The 15089-nt window shown below is 45.0% G+C and overlaps 1 protein-coding gene across 5 annotated transcripts in view; it reads left to right on the forward strand.

Annotated features, from left to right (window-relative positions):
* Window positions 1-15089, forward strand: part of ctnna2 (catenin alpha 2) — a 701347-nt gene that overhangs the window by 267972 nt on the left and 418286 nt on the right. The window contains exon 8 of one of the 5 annotated variants that reach the window (XM_062981835.1): window positions 12858-13332. The exons of 3 other annotated variants lie outside the window; for them this stretch is intronic. In XM_062981835.1, the coding sequence (XP_062837905.1) occupies window positions 12858-12911 (54 nt within the window). In that variant the 3' untranslated portion in view covers window positions 12912-13332. Of the gene's footprint in view, window positions 1-7925; window positions 8077-12857; window positions 13333-15089 lie in introns of those variants that run through there. One more of the 5 variants, XM_016994145.2, reaches the window with a different exon arrangement.

Here is a 15089-nt window from a genome sequence, read left to right on the forward strand (position 1 = left end):
GGCCTCCTGGAAAACCCCTTCCTCCATTCCTCCGATCTCGAAGAGGATCGAGACTTGGTACCGTACCGACGACGATACCTTGGAATGGCTCAAACACCACCCCGACCCCAACTCCCTGGTCGTTAAGGCCTCTCAATCCTCGGGTCGTCAGTCGAACACTCCGGCCGACAGAGAAGGGAAACGCTTCGACGCCGTGGGTCGAAAACTTTACTCCGGAGCCCTTTTGCTTTGCCGCATGGCGAACTATGGAGCCTGCATGGGTGCCTACCAGCAGATTATCTGGGAGAAGGCACAGCCCTTCTTCGCTAAGATGTCGGACGAAGACCGCTCCGTCCTCACTACCCTCCAACAGGAAGCAGACTCGCTTGCTCACCACCAAATACAAATGGCGAAACATACAGGTGATACTGCGGGCAAGATGATTGCCCACGCGATATCCATCCGCCGCCACGCCTGGCTGAGGTCTTCGGGTCTCTCCTCATCTTCCAGACAGGTCATTGAAGACCTTCCCTTTGACGTGCTCGGACTATTTAACTCCGGTACCGATGACAAACTTAAGTCTAATCATGACTTTAAAATTCTTGCGTCTAAATGTGGCGACCAACCGCAACCTCAGCGCACCCGCTGGTTCCTGCACCGCTCCCGCCGCTTCCCGCCGCAATCTTTCAGACACCACTCTTTCAGGCGGCCTTCGGGCTCGAATAATCAAACCCATCACCAACCTCGTCGGGGACCTCATCCGCAAAAGCAACGCGGTCGAACCACCCCCGCTCCTCCGCAGGCTAACCGGCGTACCTGACGCCAACCCCTGCCAAAGCTCCTCGCCCGCTACCGATGCAGAGCCCACGCTGCCTCGACCCTCCGGCGCCTTTGCAGACCGCCTAGCCCCCTTCTACAGTCACTGGGACTCTATTACTTCAGATGCATGGGTTCTTCGCATTGTCCAAGACGGCTACGCCTTAGAGTTCACGGACCTCCCACCTACAGGTCGCATTCTCCACTCAACTCCTTCCCCAGAGATACTGGCCGAAGTCGAGGCATTACTGGCCAAAGGCGCCATCCGTCCCTCCCCTCCCGAACTGGACCCTTTAAGTTTCTTCTCCAGATACTTTACAGTCCCGAAGAGAGGAGGCGGGCTACGCCCCATTCTGGACTTAAGGGCCCTCAATATATTCATTCGCCCTTCCAAATTCAGGATGGTCTCTATTGCCTCTATCCTCCCGATGCTGCAGCGGGGAGACTACTTTGCCTCCATAGACTTACGAGACGCCTACTTCCACGTGGCGATACGGGAGACGCACAGACGCTTCCTCTGTTTCAAAGTGCTTGACCAAACCTACCAATTTACCGTTTTACCCTTCGGGCTCGTTACGGCCCCGAGGGTCTTTACCAAGGTCGTCGCCGCCGTAGCGGCCCACCTAAGGCTACATGGCATCACGGTCTTTCCTTATCTGGACGACTGGCTTCTCGTCGGGCCCGATCCGGTTCTTCTCGAAAACCACGTTTCCTTCACGCTGCGTCTTCTGAAATCTCTCGGCCTCCAACTCAACTCCGAGAAGTCAAATCTCTCCCCGTCAACCCGAATCCGGTTCATCGGGGCCCTCTTCGATTCCGTCACAGAGACTGTTTCACTTCCGTTCGACAGATTCCTAGCTCTCCGCCACCACATCGCCCTTTGTCGATCTGCCCGGAGAATCAGAGCCCGTGCCATCCAAGTCCTTCTGGGCCGCATGGCCTCCATGGTTCTCACGACCCCGTTTGCCAGGCTGCGCCTTCGGGTCCTGCAAAGGTGGTTTATAGACACTTTCAAGCCGTCCTACCACCACAACTCCAGATACCTGTCGATACCGAGGTTCGTCCGCCAGTCCCTCTCATGGTGGACGTCTCACCAAAACGTGTGCAGGGGCCTCCCATTTCATCCAGCCCCGCCGTCGCTAACCATAACCACGGACTCCTCCACTTACGCTTGGGGAGCCCACATGAACGGTCTAACGGTTCAAGATCTTTGGTCCCCATCCGAGAGGGCCAACCACATAAACTTTCTCGAGCTTCTCGCCATTCTCAAAGCCCTGAAAGCATTCTCCCGCCTCATCCGTCACAAGTCCATCCTCATTCAATCGGACAACCTCGTAGCAGTATTCTACATCAACAAACAGGGCGGTACGGGTTCGAGGAAATTGATGCTCCTCTCCTCCCGTCTCTGGGTTTGGTGCATAGCCCACGACGTACAGGTCTCTGCAATCCACCTGCCGGGCGCCCAAAACGACCTAGCAGATGCCCTCAGCAGGATGACATCTTCCTCTCACGAGTGGAAGCTCGATCCCGAGATCCTCGACGGTCTGTTCCTCCACTGGGGATGCCCTACTCTGGATCTCTTCGCGTCTCCCCACAACGCTCAGCTACCCCGCTACGGGGCGAGACTTCCCCCGAACTCCTTCCCCGGCTGTCTAGGGGATGCCTTTCTACTGGACTGGTCGGCGGAGATGCTTTATCTTTTTCCACCGATTCCTCTCATACCGAAAGTTCTCGAAAGACTTCTCTCGATCTCGGTCACAGCGATTCTCATAGCTCCGGCCTGGCCCCGCCAACCGTGGTATCCGGCCCTTCTTCGTCTCTCCAGAGGAACGTTTCGCCCTCTGCCTCCCTCGCCGCACCTTCTCTCAAGGGAGGACGGCAAAATTCTTCACCCGGACCTCCCTTCCCTTCATCTCACTGCATGGAGGATTCTTACCTAGCCTCCCTTCCGCAGAGCCTGCAAGACGTCCTTCGGGCAGCCCATAAGCCGTCTACTACCAAGGCCTATTCCTATAAACTCTCTCGCTTTCACGCTTTTCTTCGATCCCGTAACGTCGACACCTTTCCGACCTCGGTATCGGTGGTCCTCGACTTCCTCATGACTCTCGTCGAGAAGAAACTCTCTCTCGTTTCTATTAAAGCTTATCTCGCAGCTCTTTCCTGGTCTTTTCAACGCCACGGTCAGCCATCTCTCTTTTCTCATCACTTGATCAAAACCTTTCTCCGAGGCTACAATAACATCTGCCCGCCGTCGCTACCACCTACGCCGGGCTGGAATCTCGAACTTGTACTTTCTCAACTCACTTCTGCTCCCTTCGAACCGCTTGCCTCGACCGATCTCCGTCTGCTCTCCTGGAAGTTGGCCTTTCTAGTGGCGATCACGTCGGCATGACGGCCATCCGAGCTTGCTGCTCTCAGGGTCGACGAGCCTTATCTACGTTTTCACCATGACCGCGCTGTTCTTCGCCTGGACATTACCTTTCTCCCTAAGGTAGTGTCAGCTTTCCACCTCAATCAAGACATTGTCCTACCAGCTTTCTTCTCTAACCCCTCCTCTCCTCTAGAGCAAAAACTGCACCTTCTCGACGTTCGAAGGGCACTTCTTTTCTACAGGGACCGTACCAAGGACATCCGTAAGACACAAAGACTCTTTGTCGCTTATGCCCAGGACAAGTTGGGTAATCCCATCTCTTCCCAAAGACTGTCCCACTGGATTGCTCAGGCCATTGAGTTGGCCTACGAACTAGCCAAGCGACCTCCTCCTCCATCCATTCGCCCGAGGTCGACTAGGGGCCTCTCGGCTTCAACCGCCTTCCTTAGGGGTATTCCGCTTGACTCCATATGTAAAGCGGCTATCTGGTCAAACCCTCTTACGTTTGTTTCTCACTACAGACTGGACAATAAAGCCTTAAAGGACTCGGCCTTTGCAAGATCAGTACTCTCATCTTGCCTCTCCTGACTCTCGAACGTTTTCTCCTTATATTCACCCGCAGGTGACTCTCTATACCTCTCCTTCAAGTTTCGGCCGGTCGTTTTTCCCCATACCTACCTCTAGGGATGTGTTTTTCCCTGATTGTTGAGCAGTTGCTCTATTACCTGGTACCGCCTTATTGATCCAGGCGGATATGATGTGTTTGTCCCTCTCCCCCCTGGGAGAGCGTTTATATGCACTATGCAATTGAATGGTTTTTTTCTATCATGTTTATTGGAAAATTTCTATGTTATGTTTCCTCTTCTACTATGCTCATGTTTGCATTGCACTGGTCCTTCCGGACAATTGATTGCACTGGTCTCTTGAGACTGTTATCTCATTATGTCCTAATAAATATGTGTTTGGACATTCACTAAATTGTTGAGTTTTGCCTTGTCCCACCATCCGGGACCTTAGCGTGTCAGTCTCCATTAGTGTGCATTCACAGAGTACACGAAGAAAAAGGACAGGTTGCTCACCTGTAACCATGTTTCTTCGAGTGTACTCTGTGAATTCACACAAACCCGCCCTTCCTTCCCCTCTGGCAAACCTCTCCCTTTCTCGTTGCCTTGGCGGCGTAGGAACTGGGGAGCGCGCGCCTGGGGCTGCCTTATATGCCCCTTGGGAAGGGGGGCGTGGTTACCGCCAAAATTTGAACTTCAGCTTGGAAGAGTTTCCGTCGGAACCTGCGCAGGCGCAGCTTCTCCATTAGTGTGAATTCACAGAGTACACTCAAAGAAACATGGTTACAGGTGAGCAACCTGTCCATATACACATGGGTCTGCTCTGCTTCTAACAAAACCCATTTTCAATAAACTTTCATTAAGACAATTGTACCAGGCAAGACCAGATTGCTCTAATCCATAAAGGGCCTTGTTCAGTTTGAAAAATGAATTTGACTCATTGTTCTTGAGTCCTGGAGGTGCTTTAATGTAAATATTCTCCTTTAAATCTGTATTAAGATGTGAAGTATTAATATCAAAGTGGTTTGCCTTTAACTTTAAGCTTGCTGCTATACTCAAAGCTATCCTTAACGAATTAGGGTTAAGAGTGGGTAAGTACACTTCAGAGTAATCAATGTCCTTCTTCTGAGTAAACCTTTGTGCCACTAATTGTGCTTTGTAGTGCACCAGACCTTCAGAATTTACTTTCTGTTTGTATACCCATTTGGTTTCTATTGCTCTTACACCCTCTGGTAACTTAGTTGGTTTATAGACATTTAGCCTCCTCATGCTTTCTAATTCCTCCTCCATAGCATGCAGCCATTTCTCTCTTCCCTCATGAGGTAAACTCTCAACTTCCTCATAAGTTTGAGGTTCATTGGTTACTAAACACACTTTAACATTCTGAATTTTAAATCTATCAGGAGCCTTTCTTATTCTTGTTGTTCTCCTAAGGCCTGTACTTTGGCTAGTTCCTTCCCCAGGATCTTTCTGTTCTTCCTTGACCTTTTAAATCTCTTAGTCACAGGTCTACTTGTGAGTTGAGGAGAAGCAGGAGTTGCTGCAGCAGCACTTTCCTGCTCTGAAGCTTGTGTCTCCTCATGAGGTGCCTCATTGGAGATTGGAAGGAACACCCCATGGTTATCATGAATTCTATCCCAACTCTGAGGACAGGCAAAGTTTGCAGACCTGGAAATTACTACAGACCCATCCTTATCCAGAAATCTCCATGCTTTAGCTCCTTGAGCATATCCCACCATGACTAACTTTCTGGATTTCTCCTGAGTTTTCCTCCTAATTGCTTTGGGCACAAAAACCCATGCTTGAGTCCCAAATGATCTTAGATGTCCCAAAGGAGGCTTCTTTCCATACAAAATAAAATATGGGGTATTTTGAATAGGTTCAGACCATATTCCGTTAATTAAGTAATTGGCAGTCATCATTGCCTCGCCCTATAAATTACTTGTTAATTCTGAGTCTGCTAAAAGAGAGTCCTTTACAGTTTGGATCTTTCTAACAAACCTTTCTATTTTACCATTTTCTTCCCTTTGGTAATGGACATGTCAGCCTGTCCACAATCCCTTCCTTGTGCAGGAAATTTTTGAAACTGTGTGATGTGAATTCACCCCCTCTATCTGTTTGCAAGGCTTTCACATCCACCTCAAACTGTCTCTTCACATAGACAACCCAGTTCTTAAAGGTTTCAAACAGTTCACTTTTGTGTTTTAACAAAAAAACTCCACACAAAACTAGAGTAGTCATCTAAAATACATAAACAATAAATTGCCCCTCTTTTACTGGGGTGAAAAGGACCAATTACATCTGTGTGCACCAACTGAAAGGGCTTTTCTGAATTTCTTAAGCTTTTCTTGCTTATTGGTGCAGATTGGGCTTTTGTTCTTTTGCATACAGTGCAATCTAAAAAATGCTTAGTCATTTAATTTTAGACCCTCACTGCACTCCTGCACTTTATACAGAACTTTAAAACTTGGATGACCCAAAACTCTGTGCAGTTCATGGATGCACCTATGATGCAATGGAGTATTTTTGCTTATTATGTTGATATTATTTGCATCCCTTGGTTCCAACCACATAAATACATCCTGTTTTTTCCCTGTTCCATACAATTTGGTTCCTTTCAGGATTTTAACCTTGCCTTTTGAAAAAAGTACATCAAACCCCTTACTATCAAGTTTCCCCACTGATAGATTATAATCAATGTATAGAACAAAAAATACATTCTCTAAGTTTTTGCCCAAACTATTAACAAAAACCCCTCCTTTCCCTTGAACAGAGTAATGTTGCCCATCAGCAAGTTACATTTAAGCCATCCTATTTGTTAAATTTTTTAAATAAAGTCTTATTATTCACAATATGTTGTGAACACCCTGAGTCAACATGAAAAATGTCCTTCTGTTCTAGGCTTGTATTTGTTTGTACAATCCTTACGTGTGAGGAACCCCTCCTTTGATGATGATGCTTCCCCTTCTGCTTATCTCACAGCCTTGGGCAGTCTTTCTTCATGTGCTTTGGAGAATTACAAACAAAACACCTTCTCACAGCACAAACTGTCTCTCTGTCTTGCTCTGCTGCTTCCCCAGCTGGATGTTTGTGTTGAACACGCCCAGCTGTGCTTGTTGCCTCCAAACACCTATCTTTCCATCGCTCCCAGTCTGCAAGAAGTTGTGAAGATACTTACTGCAGATTCAGCTGCGCTTGTGGGAGTGACTCCAAAGAATTTACAATTCCATCAAAAGAATCGTCCATGGAGGATAACAAAATAAAACACTTATTTGCCTCAGTGAGTTTGAAGTCCCTTTGCTCCAGCTCAACAAATAAGCTAAGCAATGTTTGTAAATGGTCTTTCGGCTCCTCTCCTTTCTGGAGACGCTTCCTGTACAGCCTTCTAGCTAGTACAGCCACAGTTGCTGCAGAGTCTGAGACATGTACCTCTTTAAGCCGTTCCCATATGGCATGTGCAGTGGGCAAACTGCAGACATGGACCAGCTGCTCGTTGTTGACTCCCAGGATGAGGGATGCTTTGGTCTTCTCCTGTGCCCTTTGTTCTCTGCTGTTGGTCGTTGTGGTGGTGGGTTCAAAATACAATCCAACAGAGATTCCCTCCTCAGGTAACTCTCCATACAAACCTTCCATATGGAGTAATTACTGCCATTCAACCTGGCAATAGGGAATGCTGCCAAATTCACTCCTGGATCCATCTTCCAGAGTTCAGTCCACAACAAAAAGTAAAGTCAAAAATAAATTTCCTCAGTTAAGGTCTATGTGATATAAGGACAAGACTGCTTTATGCTGGGTTATGCTGGGCCCATAACCTGTTGTGCATAAACAAATATCAATCAGGTCCAAAGCAATAGACACACAAACAAGAGGAAAAAGGAACAAAAAAATCTTTACTCTTGTCAGCAGAGTTGCAAAATCAAAAATGAAGTAAACTCAACAAACTTACACATTTCTTCATAGCAAAGAGCATTGCTGCCCAGTCATTTCACATTCAGCATAACCATCACCATCTGTATTCTAAAAACTCATACAGTTATACCCCACTAGGTGTGGTCCAAGCTTGCTTGCTGACCTACATCAGCAGCTGCTCATAATAATTAACACCATAAGGTTTTTTTTAACACACACATATATACCTGATCCTGTTACTACCTGATCCTGTTCTTTTCCCTAGGATATGCACATATGAGAGGGGAGAATTGCATTCCTAGAAACAGAGCTCTCTCTTCAAACAAAACACATTTTTCTGAAGGGATTTGTTTTCAAGTGTGCAAAATCAGAAGTTAGTTTCCAGTCATATTTTTTTCCCAATGCAATGGGTGCTGTGTTTTATGGAGTCCTGTGAAGGTACAGCCCATTTTTAATAGTATCTCATGTTGTGTTTTTATTGATTATTTTATTTAAATTGAGTTTGGTTTTTGTTAATTTCTGTAAGTGTGTTTTGTGTCAATTGTTGTTGTTATTGATACTGATAAATGCTGATGTATCTTATGTGTTTTGCCTGGCACCACCTTGTACTGCTCTGTAAGACACCCCAAGCCCCTTTTGGGAGATGATGGCAGGATATAAGTGTTGTTGTTGTTGTTGTTGTTGTTGATACAGAATGGTCTACAGACCTGCTGAGGTTGTCCAGACCTGAAGTATTTGTTGGCTTATAAAATGTATTAGAATTAGGGAAGTGGAAGTGGTATCCTCCAGCTTGATCGGATTTTAGTAGAGAATGATGTCTTTAGTTAGATGTGCCTGACTCCGTGTGCTGTACTATATGTTTTGTGTTGCTGTCCCGATATTTGTTCTAGTGTAGCCACGATGGTGCAAAGGGTTAAACCCTTGTGCTGGCTGGACTGTTGACCTGAAGATTGGGTTGCTGACCTGAAGGTTTCTGATTTGAATCTGTGAGATGGGGCGAGCTCCCGTCTGTCAGCTCTAGCTTGCAGGGACATGTGACAAACCTCCTAGCTAACAAATCCGGGCATCCCTTGGGCACCATCTCTGTAGATGGCCAGTTCTCTCACACCAGAAGCGATTTGCAGTATATTCTCAAGTCACTTCTGACACAACAAAAATGCATATATATCCAGTGTTGCTTGAGCATCATTGAGGCTGCTGCCTGCCTTCTTTCTCCGATCTTCAGCTCTAAGAAGTCTTCTCTCACAGTGTCTCAATGGCAACATAGCTCTCCTGATGGCACTTTCCTTCCTTCCCCTCATATCCATATCACCTTTCTTTCCTAGTGATAGCACAGAGGCCTACTATACCTAGCAACAGCCAGCCATTCACCTAGCAACAACCCATCTAGTGACATCAGGGAAGTCATGCTCCCCTTTATTCTGCTTTGGTCAGACCACAACTGAAATCACACTGTGTCCAATTCTGGGCACCACAATTTAAGGGAAATGTTGAGAAGCTGGAATGTGTCCAGAGGAGGGTGACTAAAATGATCACGAGTCTGGAGAGCAAACCCTGTGAGGAGCAGCTTAAAGAACTGAGCAAGTTTAGCCTGCAGAAGAGAAGGCTGAGAGGAGACATGATGGGGGCCATGTATCAAGATGTGATGGGAAGTCATAGGGAGGAGGGAGCAAGCTTGTTTTCTGCTACCCTGGAGACTTGGATGTGGAACGATCACTTCAAACTATAGGAAAGGAGATTCCACATGAACATGTGGAAGAACTTCCTCACTATGAGAGCGGTTTGCCCTGGAGTGTGGTAGAGGCTCCTTCTTTGAAGGCTTTTAAGCAGAGGCTGAATGGCCATCTGTTGGGGGTGCTTTGAATGTGATTTCCTGCTTCTTGCAGGGGGTTGGATTGGATGGCCCATGAGGTCTCTTCCAACTCTGTAATTCTATGATTCTATCCCAGAGTGCCACTTCACCTTAACAACCTTTGTGATACAAATATAATTGCAGACATACATATTTTGACTTTTATATATAAAGATACTAACTTCTGATATATTTTACTGTCTTCTGCACAAAAGACAACCGCTTCCTTCCCCGCACTACAGTTCACTTAGTAAATGCTGAGTTCTTAGTGCACAGGTGGCTGGTTAGTCATCCAAATCAAACTTTGTGGATCCTGATTAAAGCAACTGCAAATACAAACTCGTAGCTTTCAGCTACAAACTTTGACAGCTCTGATTATGTGTGGATGTTTTACTTTAAATGAATGTCATGGCTAAATCTTCCTTGCTTCTTTTGTTCTGTAAATGATTTTGTATTCAGTCTCTATGGCACTGACAGATATTGATGTATTTCAAGTAAGAAATATCTTCTGCAACTAGGACTGAAAATTCAATGATTTTTCAGCAGACTTTCTGAAGATAATAAAGTAATTTGTCTTTGTATGGGGATTACAGACAGCCTTTGAAGGTAAAAAGAGAGAGAGAGGAGAAAGATAGAAAGAAAATTGCTTCGAATTAAAAGGAACACCTCTAAAAGGATTGCATTTGCAGCCATTTGCATTAATATTGTTTCACTGGAGTTCTTTCCATTCTTGACATTTGTTTAATATACTAGTCTTTGAATTATGGATATTGATTTATTAAAGTATTTTAACCCATCAGTGGTTTTTAGGATGTGATATCATTAAGAACAATTTATAAGTCTGCATTTGTAACAAGTATTGCATTTGTGTGTGTGTGTGGGTTTGGGCATTTCAGAATGCTGAAAATCTGCCTGCTGTGCCCAGCCGTAGCGCCAGGGACATAAAACGTCATAGTCAATATGTGGTTTCAAGTTGTTCACCCAAAGGGCATTATAGTTCCCCTCAAGATTCATCTTAGTGCTTTAGTTTGGTCACACATCCCCTGACCTGTCCAAAGTGGCTGATGTTCCTTCCTGCCAGTGTTGCAGATGAGCAAAGTTGCCATTGAGGATGTGGGTTGTACCCAAACAAGAGAGGTGTTCCCATTGACAAGTTTTTGTCCCCATTGACAAGTTTGTACATATGAAATCTTTCATCTCAACATTAATATCTGAAAGGCAATCTGCTCTACAGTCTTGCCTTCTGGTCCACAGTGTACTTGTTCCAATTTTTTTAAAACCATCCATATTGTGATGGCACGCCTGAGCCTTTGGGAAAACTATAGTGTCTGGTTTTACTCAAGGGCTATCTGTATACCTTCTGTTAAGATCAAAACCCTTAACATACAGAGGCACTTTAGGCAAGATGAGTTTACTGAAAACAGGAAGAACAAAGGGCTAACTCCACTCGGGACTATTGTAAGATAACTTTAAACAATACATTACGAGAGGATTTTGCTGGTTGCAGTCATCTCTCTGGAATCCGTGAAATTCTTTTGCCTCTGATGTAAAGTGATGGATTATAAACTGGTGCTTATAAACTGTCTTGGGCTTCTACTTTGTGAGACTTGGGTTGACTACAAGCTTCTGTTGTGTCTGGGACTGATGGTGTATAAATACAGTAGAGTCTCACTTATCCAACATAAACGGGCCGGCAGAACGTTGGATAAGCGAATATGTTGGATAATAAGGAGGGATTAAGGAAAAGCCTATTAAACATCAAATTAGGTTATGATTTTACAAATTAAGCACCAAAACATCATGTTAGACAACAAATTTGACAGAAAAAGTAGTTCAATACGCAGTAATGCTATGTAGTAATTACTGTATTTACGAATTTAGCACCAAAATATCACGATGTATTGAAAACATTAACTACAAAAAAGCGTTGGATAATCCAGAATGTTGGATAAGTGAATGTTGGATAAGTGAGACTCTACTGTACTGCTAAATGCAGTGTTTTAGTGCTAAGCATGCCTATTTGGATTTCAAGACCTAGGATTTCCAGACAATGTCCAGGCCTCTAAACACTGTAGCTCTATTGAAGAAAGAAAAGAGTCTAGCAAGAGAGCTCTATGCAGGCCAATGGACTAAACCAACTAAGGCTGGCCTCTAGGGGGTTTTTAAGCTCCTCCCAAAAACTAATACAAATGGAGGCATCTACACTATTGGGAAAACCTAAACAGAGGGAAAGGTGGCGAAGTGTGTTAAAGCGCTGAGCTGCTGAACTTGCAGACCGAAAGGTCCCAGGTTCAAACCCCAGGAGCGGCGTGAGCGGTCGCTGTTAGCTCCAGCTCCTGCCAACCTAGCAGTTCGAAAACATGTCAATGTGAGTAGATCAATAGGTACCGCTCTGGCGGGAAGGTAACGGCGCTCCATGCAGTCATGCCGGCCTCATGACCTTGGAGGTGTCTACAGACAACGCTGGCTCTTCGGCTTAGAAATGGAGATGAGCACCAACCCCCAGAGTCAGACATGACTGGACTTAACGTCGGGGAAAACCTTTACCTTTACCTTAAACAGAGGGAACTGAAGCAAAGGAGAGGAAAAGGCAGAGCCAAGACTTCACACATAGAATTATTTGATGACTAAAGGAATTCCAACCCTTGAGAGGACCTTTTCTCCCATTCTTTTCATTAGCAAGGCAATGTGCGCTATTTGAAGCCAAGACAGCCTGAAGAAAAGAGCCTGTTTGGTCAATGCATTCTCCTAAGACCCGAAACAGAATTACTGAGGATTTTCTGTGCCACCCAAAAGCAAGGTGGAGGTGTCAAACTCCTCTCCAACAGCTCTATTAAAACTCCACTCTTTCAGATCATTATTTTGAATCATGTTTTCGAATTGTAAGATACAGTAATAAAGACGTATATATGTGCCTTGCAGGATTTTTTGCTTCATGGTTCTTTTGATTCAAAATGCATGGTTTTTAAAACTTCAGTGTCCAAATAAAGTATTTAAGGGTGCCCAGTATTTGCTGTATCAGTATTATATTCTGTTACATAAATCAGATGGCTACCTTCCAGAGATAATTCACATCTTGCTCAACTTCTTGCACCACCTTCTTTGGGCTTAGGGTTATGAATAAATATAAACTTCATCAGTCAAAGAAAATTTTATTTCATCATTCCATTATGCATAATTGTGGCTGATAATTCTAATAGCACATTTGTTGCCTTGGAAAGATGTCGCAGGAGTCCTTCTGACACTCTAGAAATACATATTTTCAAATATTTTTCCTTTCCTGTGACATATGTTTCACTTCTTTGCATTTAAAAAAAATAATTGGATTTATATATAATGTCATTTCTATCCTGCCTTTCTCCCGTAGGTGGGATTCAAAGCGGCATACTGTTGGGAATCACCCTGGACTACTCAAGTCTAAATGTAGTCAGATAGATGATAGAGTTAGATTGAGGGAATCCTTTCCCTGTTTCCAAAGCATGCCTAGACAGGCTTTACTGTGTTTCACTCTATCCTGTTTACGTCACATCCCTTACTTTGAAGTTAGTAGAAATGTGAATCTCCAGGGACACTAACTTCTCATTGGTCAGAATGTCTTTTATGGCCCCAATAAACTGGACCATGAGGTTGGAACCATTTTGGTTCACTCTTCTCCCTTTGTTCTTTCTACCTAACAACACGTCTCGCCATCCCTCCTAGCAAGATGTGACTATTTAGATGTTTGTTGTTTTTCCTTTCTTATTTTTCCTTAGAAACCAGTCTAGAGTAGACTAGACAGCTCCCAAGCCTTTCTATCTACAATTGAGTTCTTTTTACCTGAATAAATACTTTTTGAACTTTTATTGAGACTCTGCAGTCCATTGCAATCCTAAATGGTCAAAGGCTTCTCTTTGCTCGCCCCGTGTAAGTAACTGCTGCATTTGAAAGCTTTGCTTTTGCTACGCTGCTGATTTTTAGTGGAATCTCCCCCAGAGAGGGTTAATTTGAGTCTAACCACTCAGAGATTACCACAACACATACAACATATAAAATTAACACAAATACATCCATCCACAATACATAATCAATTTAAACATCATATCCCGATATAAAAAACCCAATTAACATATCAAATAAAACATTTTTAAAACTTGCAGCAAGCACCATTTAAAGATATCCATAATCTCCAGCCACTGAGGTTTTGTCAAATATTATAAAAAAAATTATCAGGCTGGCAGTGTCTATTATCATTCATCTGGGAAGGACTGGCTCCACATAAAGGTTTTAATTTGCAAATGAAAAACCAGTAAGGAGAAGGCCAATCATGCCTCATTAGGGAGGGAGTTCCAGAGCCGTGGGGCCACCACCAAAAAGGCCCTCTCTCTCGTTCCCACCAAACATGCCTGTGATGATGGTGGGACCGAGAGAAGGGCCTCTCCTGAGGATCTCAGGGCTCAAGTGAGTTGGTAGAAGGAGATACGGTCCCTCAAGTAGGCTGGCCCCGAAGCATGTAGGGCTTTTTGTAGGCTAAAGCCAGCACCTTGATTTGCACCTGTAAACAAACCGGAAGCCAGTGTAGCTGCTTCAAGAGTGGATTACAGTGTTCCCTCACTACTTTGCGGTTAACTTTTCGCTCCCACACTGTTTTGCGGGTTTTCAATTAAAATTAATGTGCAAATTTATCACATTATTTTTGAAGTTTCATGGGCTTTTGCGGTGTGCAAAGGGTTTTGGAAGGGGGGGGAGGGAGAAATAAAGGGAGGGTGTCAAAGACAGAACGCCACAAGATCAAAGATAACAGAGTTTATTGGATAACAGAACTCAAAATGCCCGTAAAATACAAGGGCCAGGCAGTATTAGCCTTTAAAAGCAAAAAGGGGCAAGGAAAAACGTTCAAAAGATAAACCGGATTAAACCGGAGTTTAATCCGGGTAAAAACAAAACAGCTTGCTTCAGCCTGGAGATAAACAAAACAGAAGCCGGGGAACAAAGTGTTCAAAAGAATGCAATTAATTGGCAGCAGATTCCTCTCTGCTGCCAGCACTGTGCTTTGAGTAACTTGAGTCACTCCTCCACACAGCAGGCAAGATTTCCAATACACACAGATCAGCCGAGGATTGAAGCAGTAGAGTAGACCCAGTTCCTTTCCGTAGTTCAAGCCAGAAGCAGACGTTTGTAGTTTCACCAAGTCCGAGTAGGGGGAAGTCAAGCCGTGGTCAGTTCAGTCCGAAATCCAAAGCAGGAGATGGCGTCCGTCAAGAAGACGACAGAAGGTCAAAGGTATCAGCACACGAAAACACACCAGTCTTCAGGAAAGCGTCCCACACAGATCCCAAGCGTTCGTCCAGATTACCTTGCCCAACGCAATTTGCAATTGCTCCCAAGCCTCATTTTATGCCAGTTACAAATCCTCATCACTATCAGCTGCCCTCCTTAACCCGGGCGTTTCCTCATCACTTTCCTCATCAGAGCTGGAACACCTCTGACTACGCCCCACAGCATCCCCAGCTGTGGATCCCGTCCCATCCCTCCAGCTTGTCCATGGGTCTAATCCTGAAGGTCCCCATTCATCTTCCATCCCATCATTGCCAGTGGCACCCAATTCCTCCCTCACCCGAGT

The sequence above is a fragment of the Anolis carolinensis genome, chromosome 5, assembly GCF_035594765.1.
Source record: "Anolis carolinensis isolate JA03-04 chromosome 5, rAnoCar3.1.pri, whole genome shotgun sequence".
NCBI lineage: Eukaryota > Metazoa > Chordata > Lepidosauria > Squamata > Dactyloidae > Anolis > Anolis carolinensis.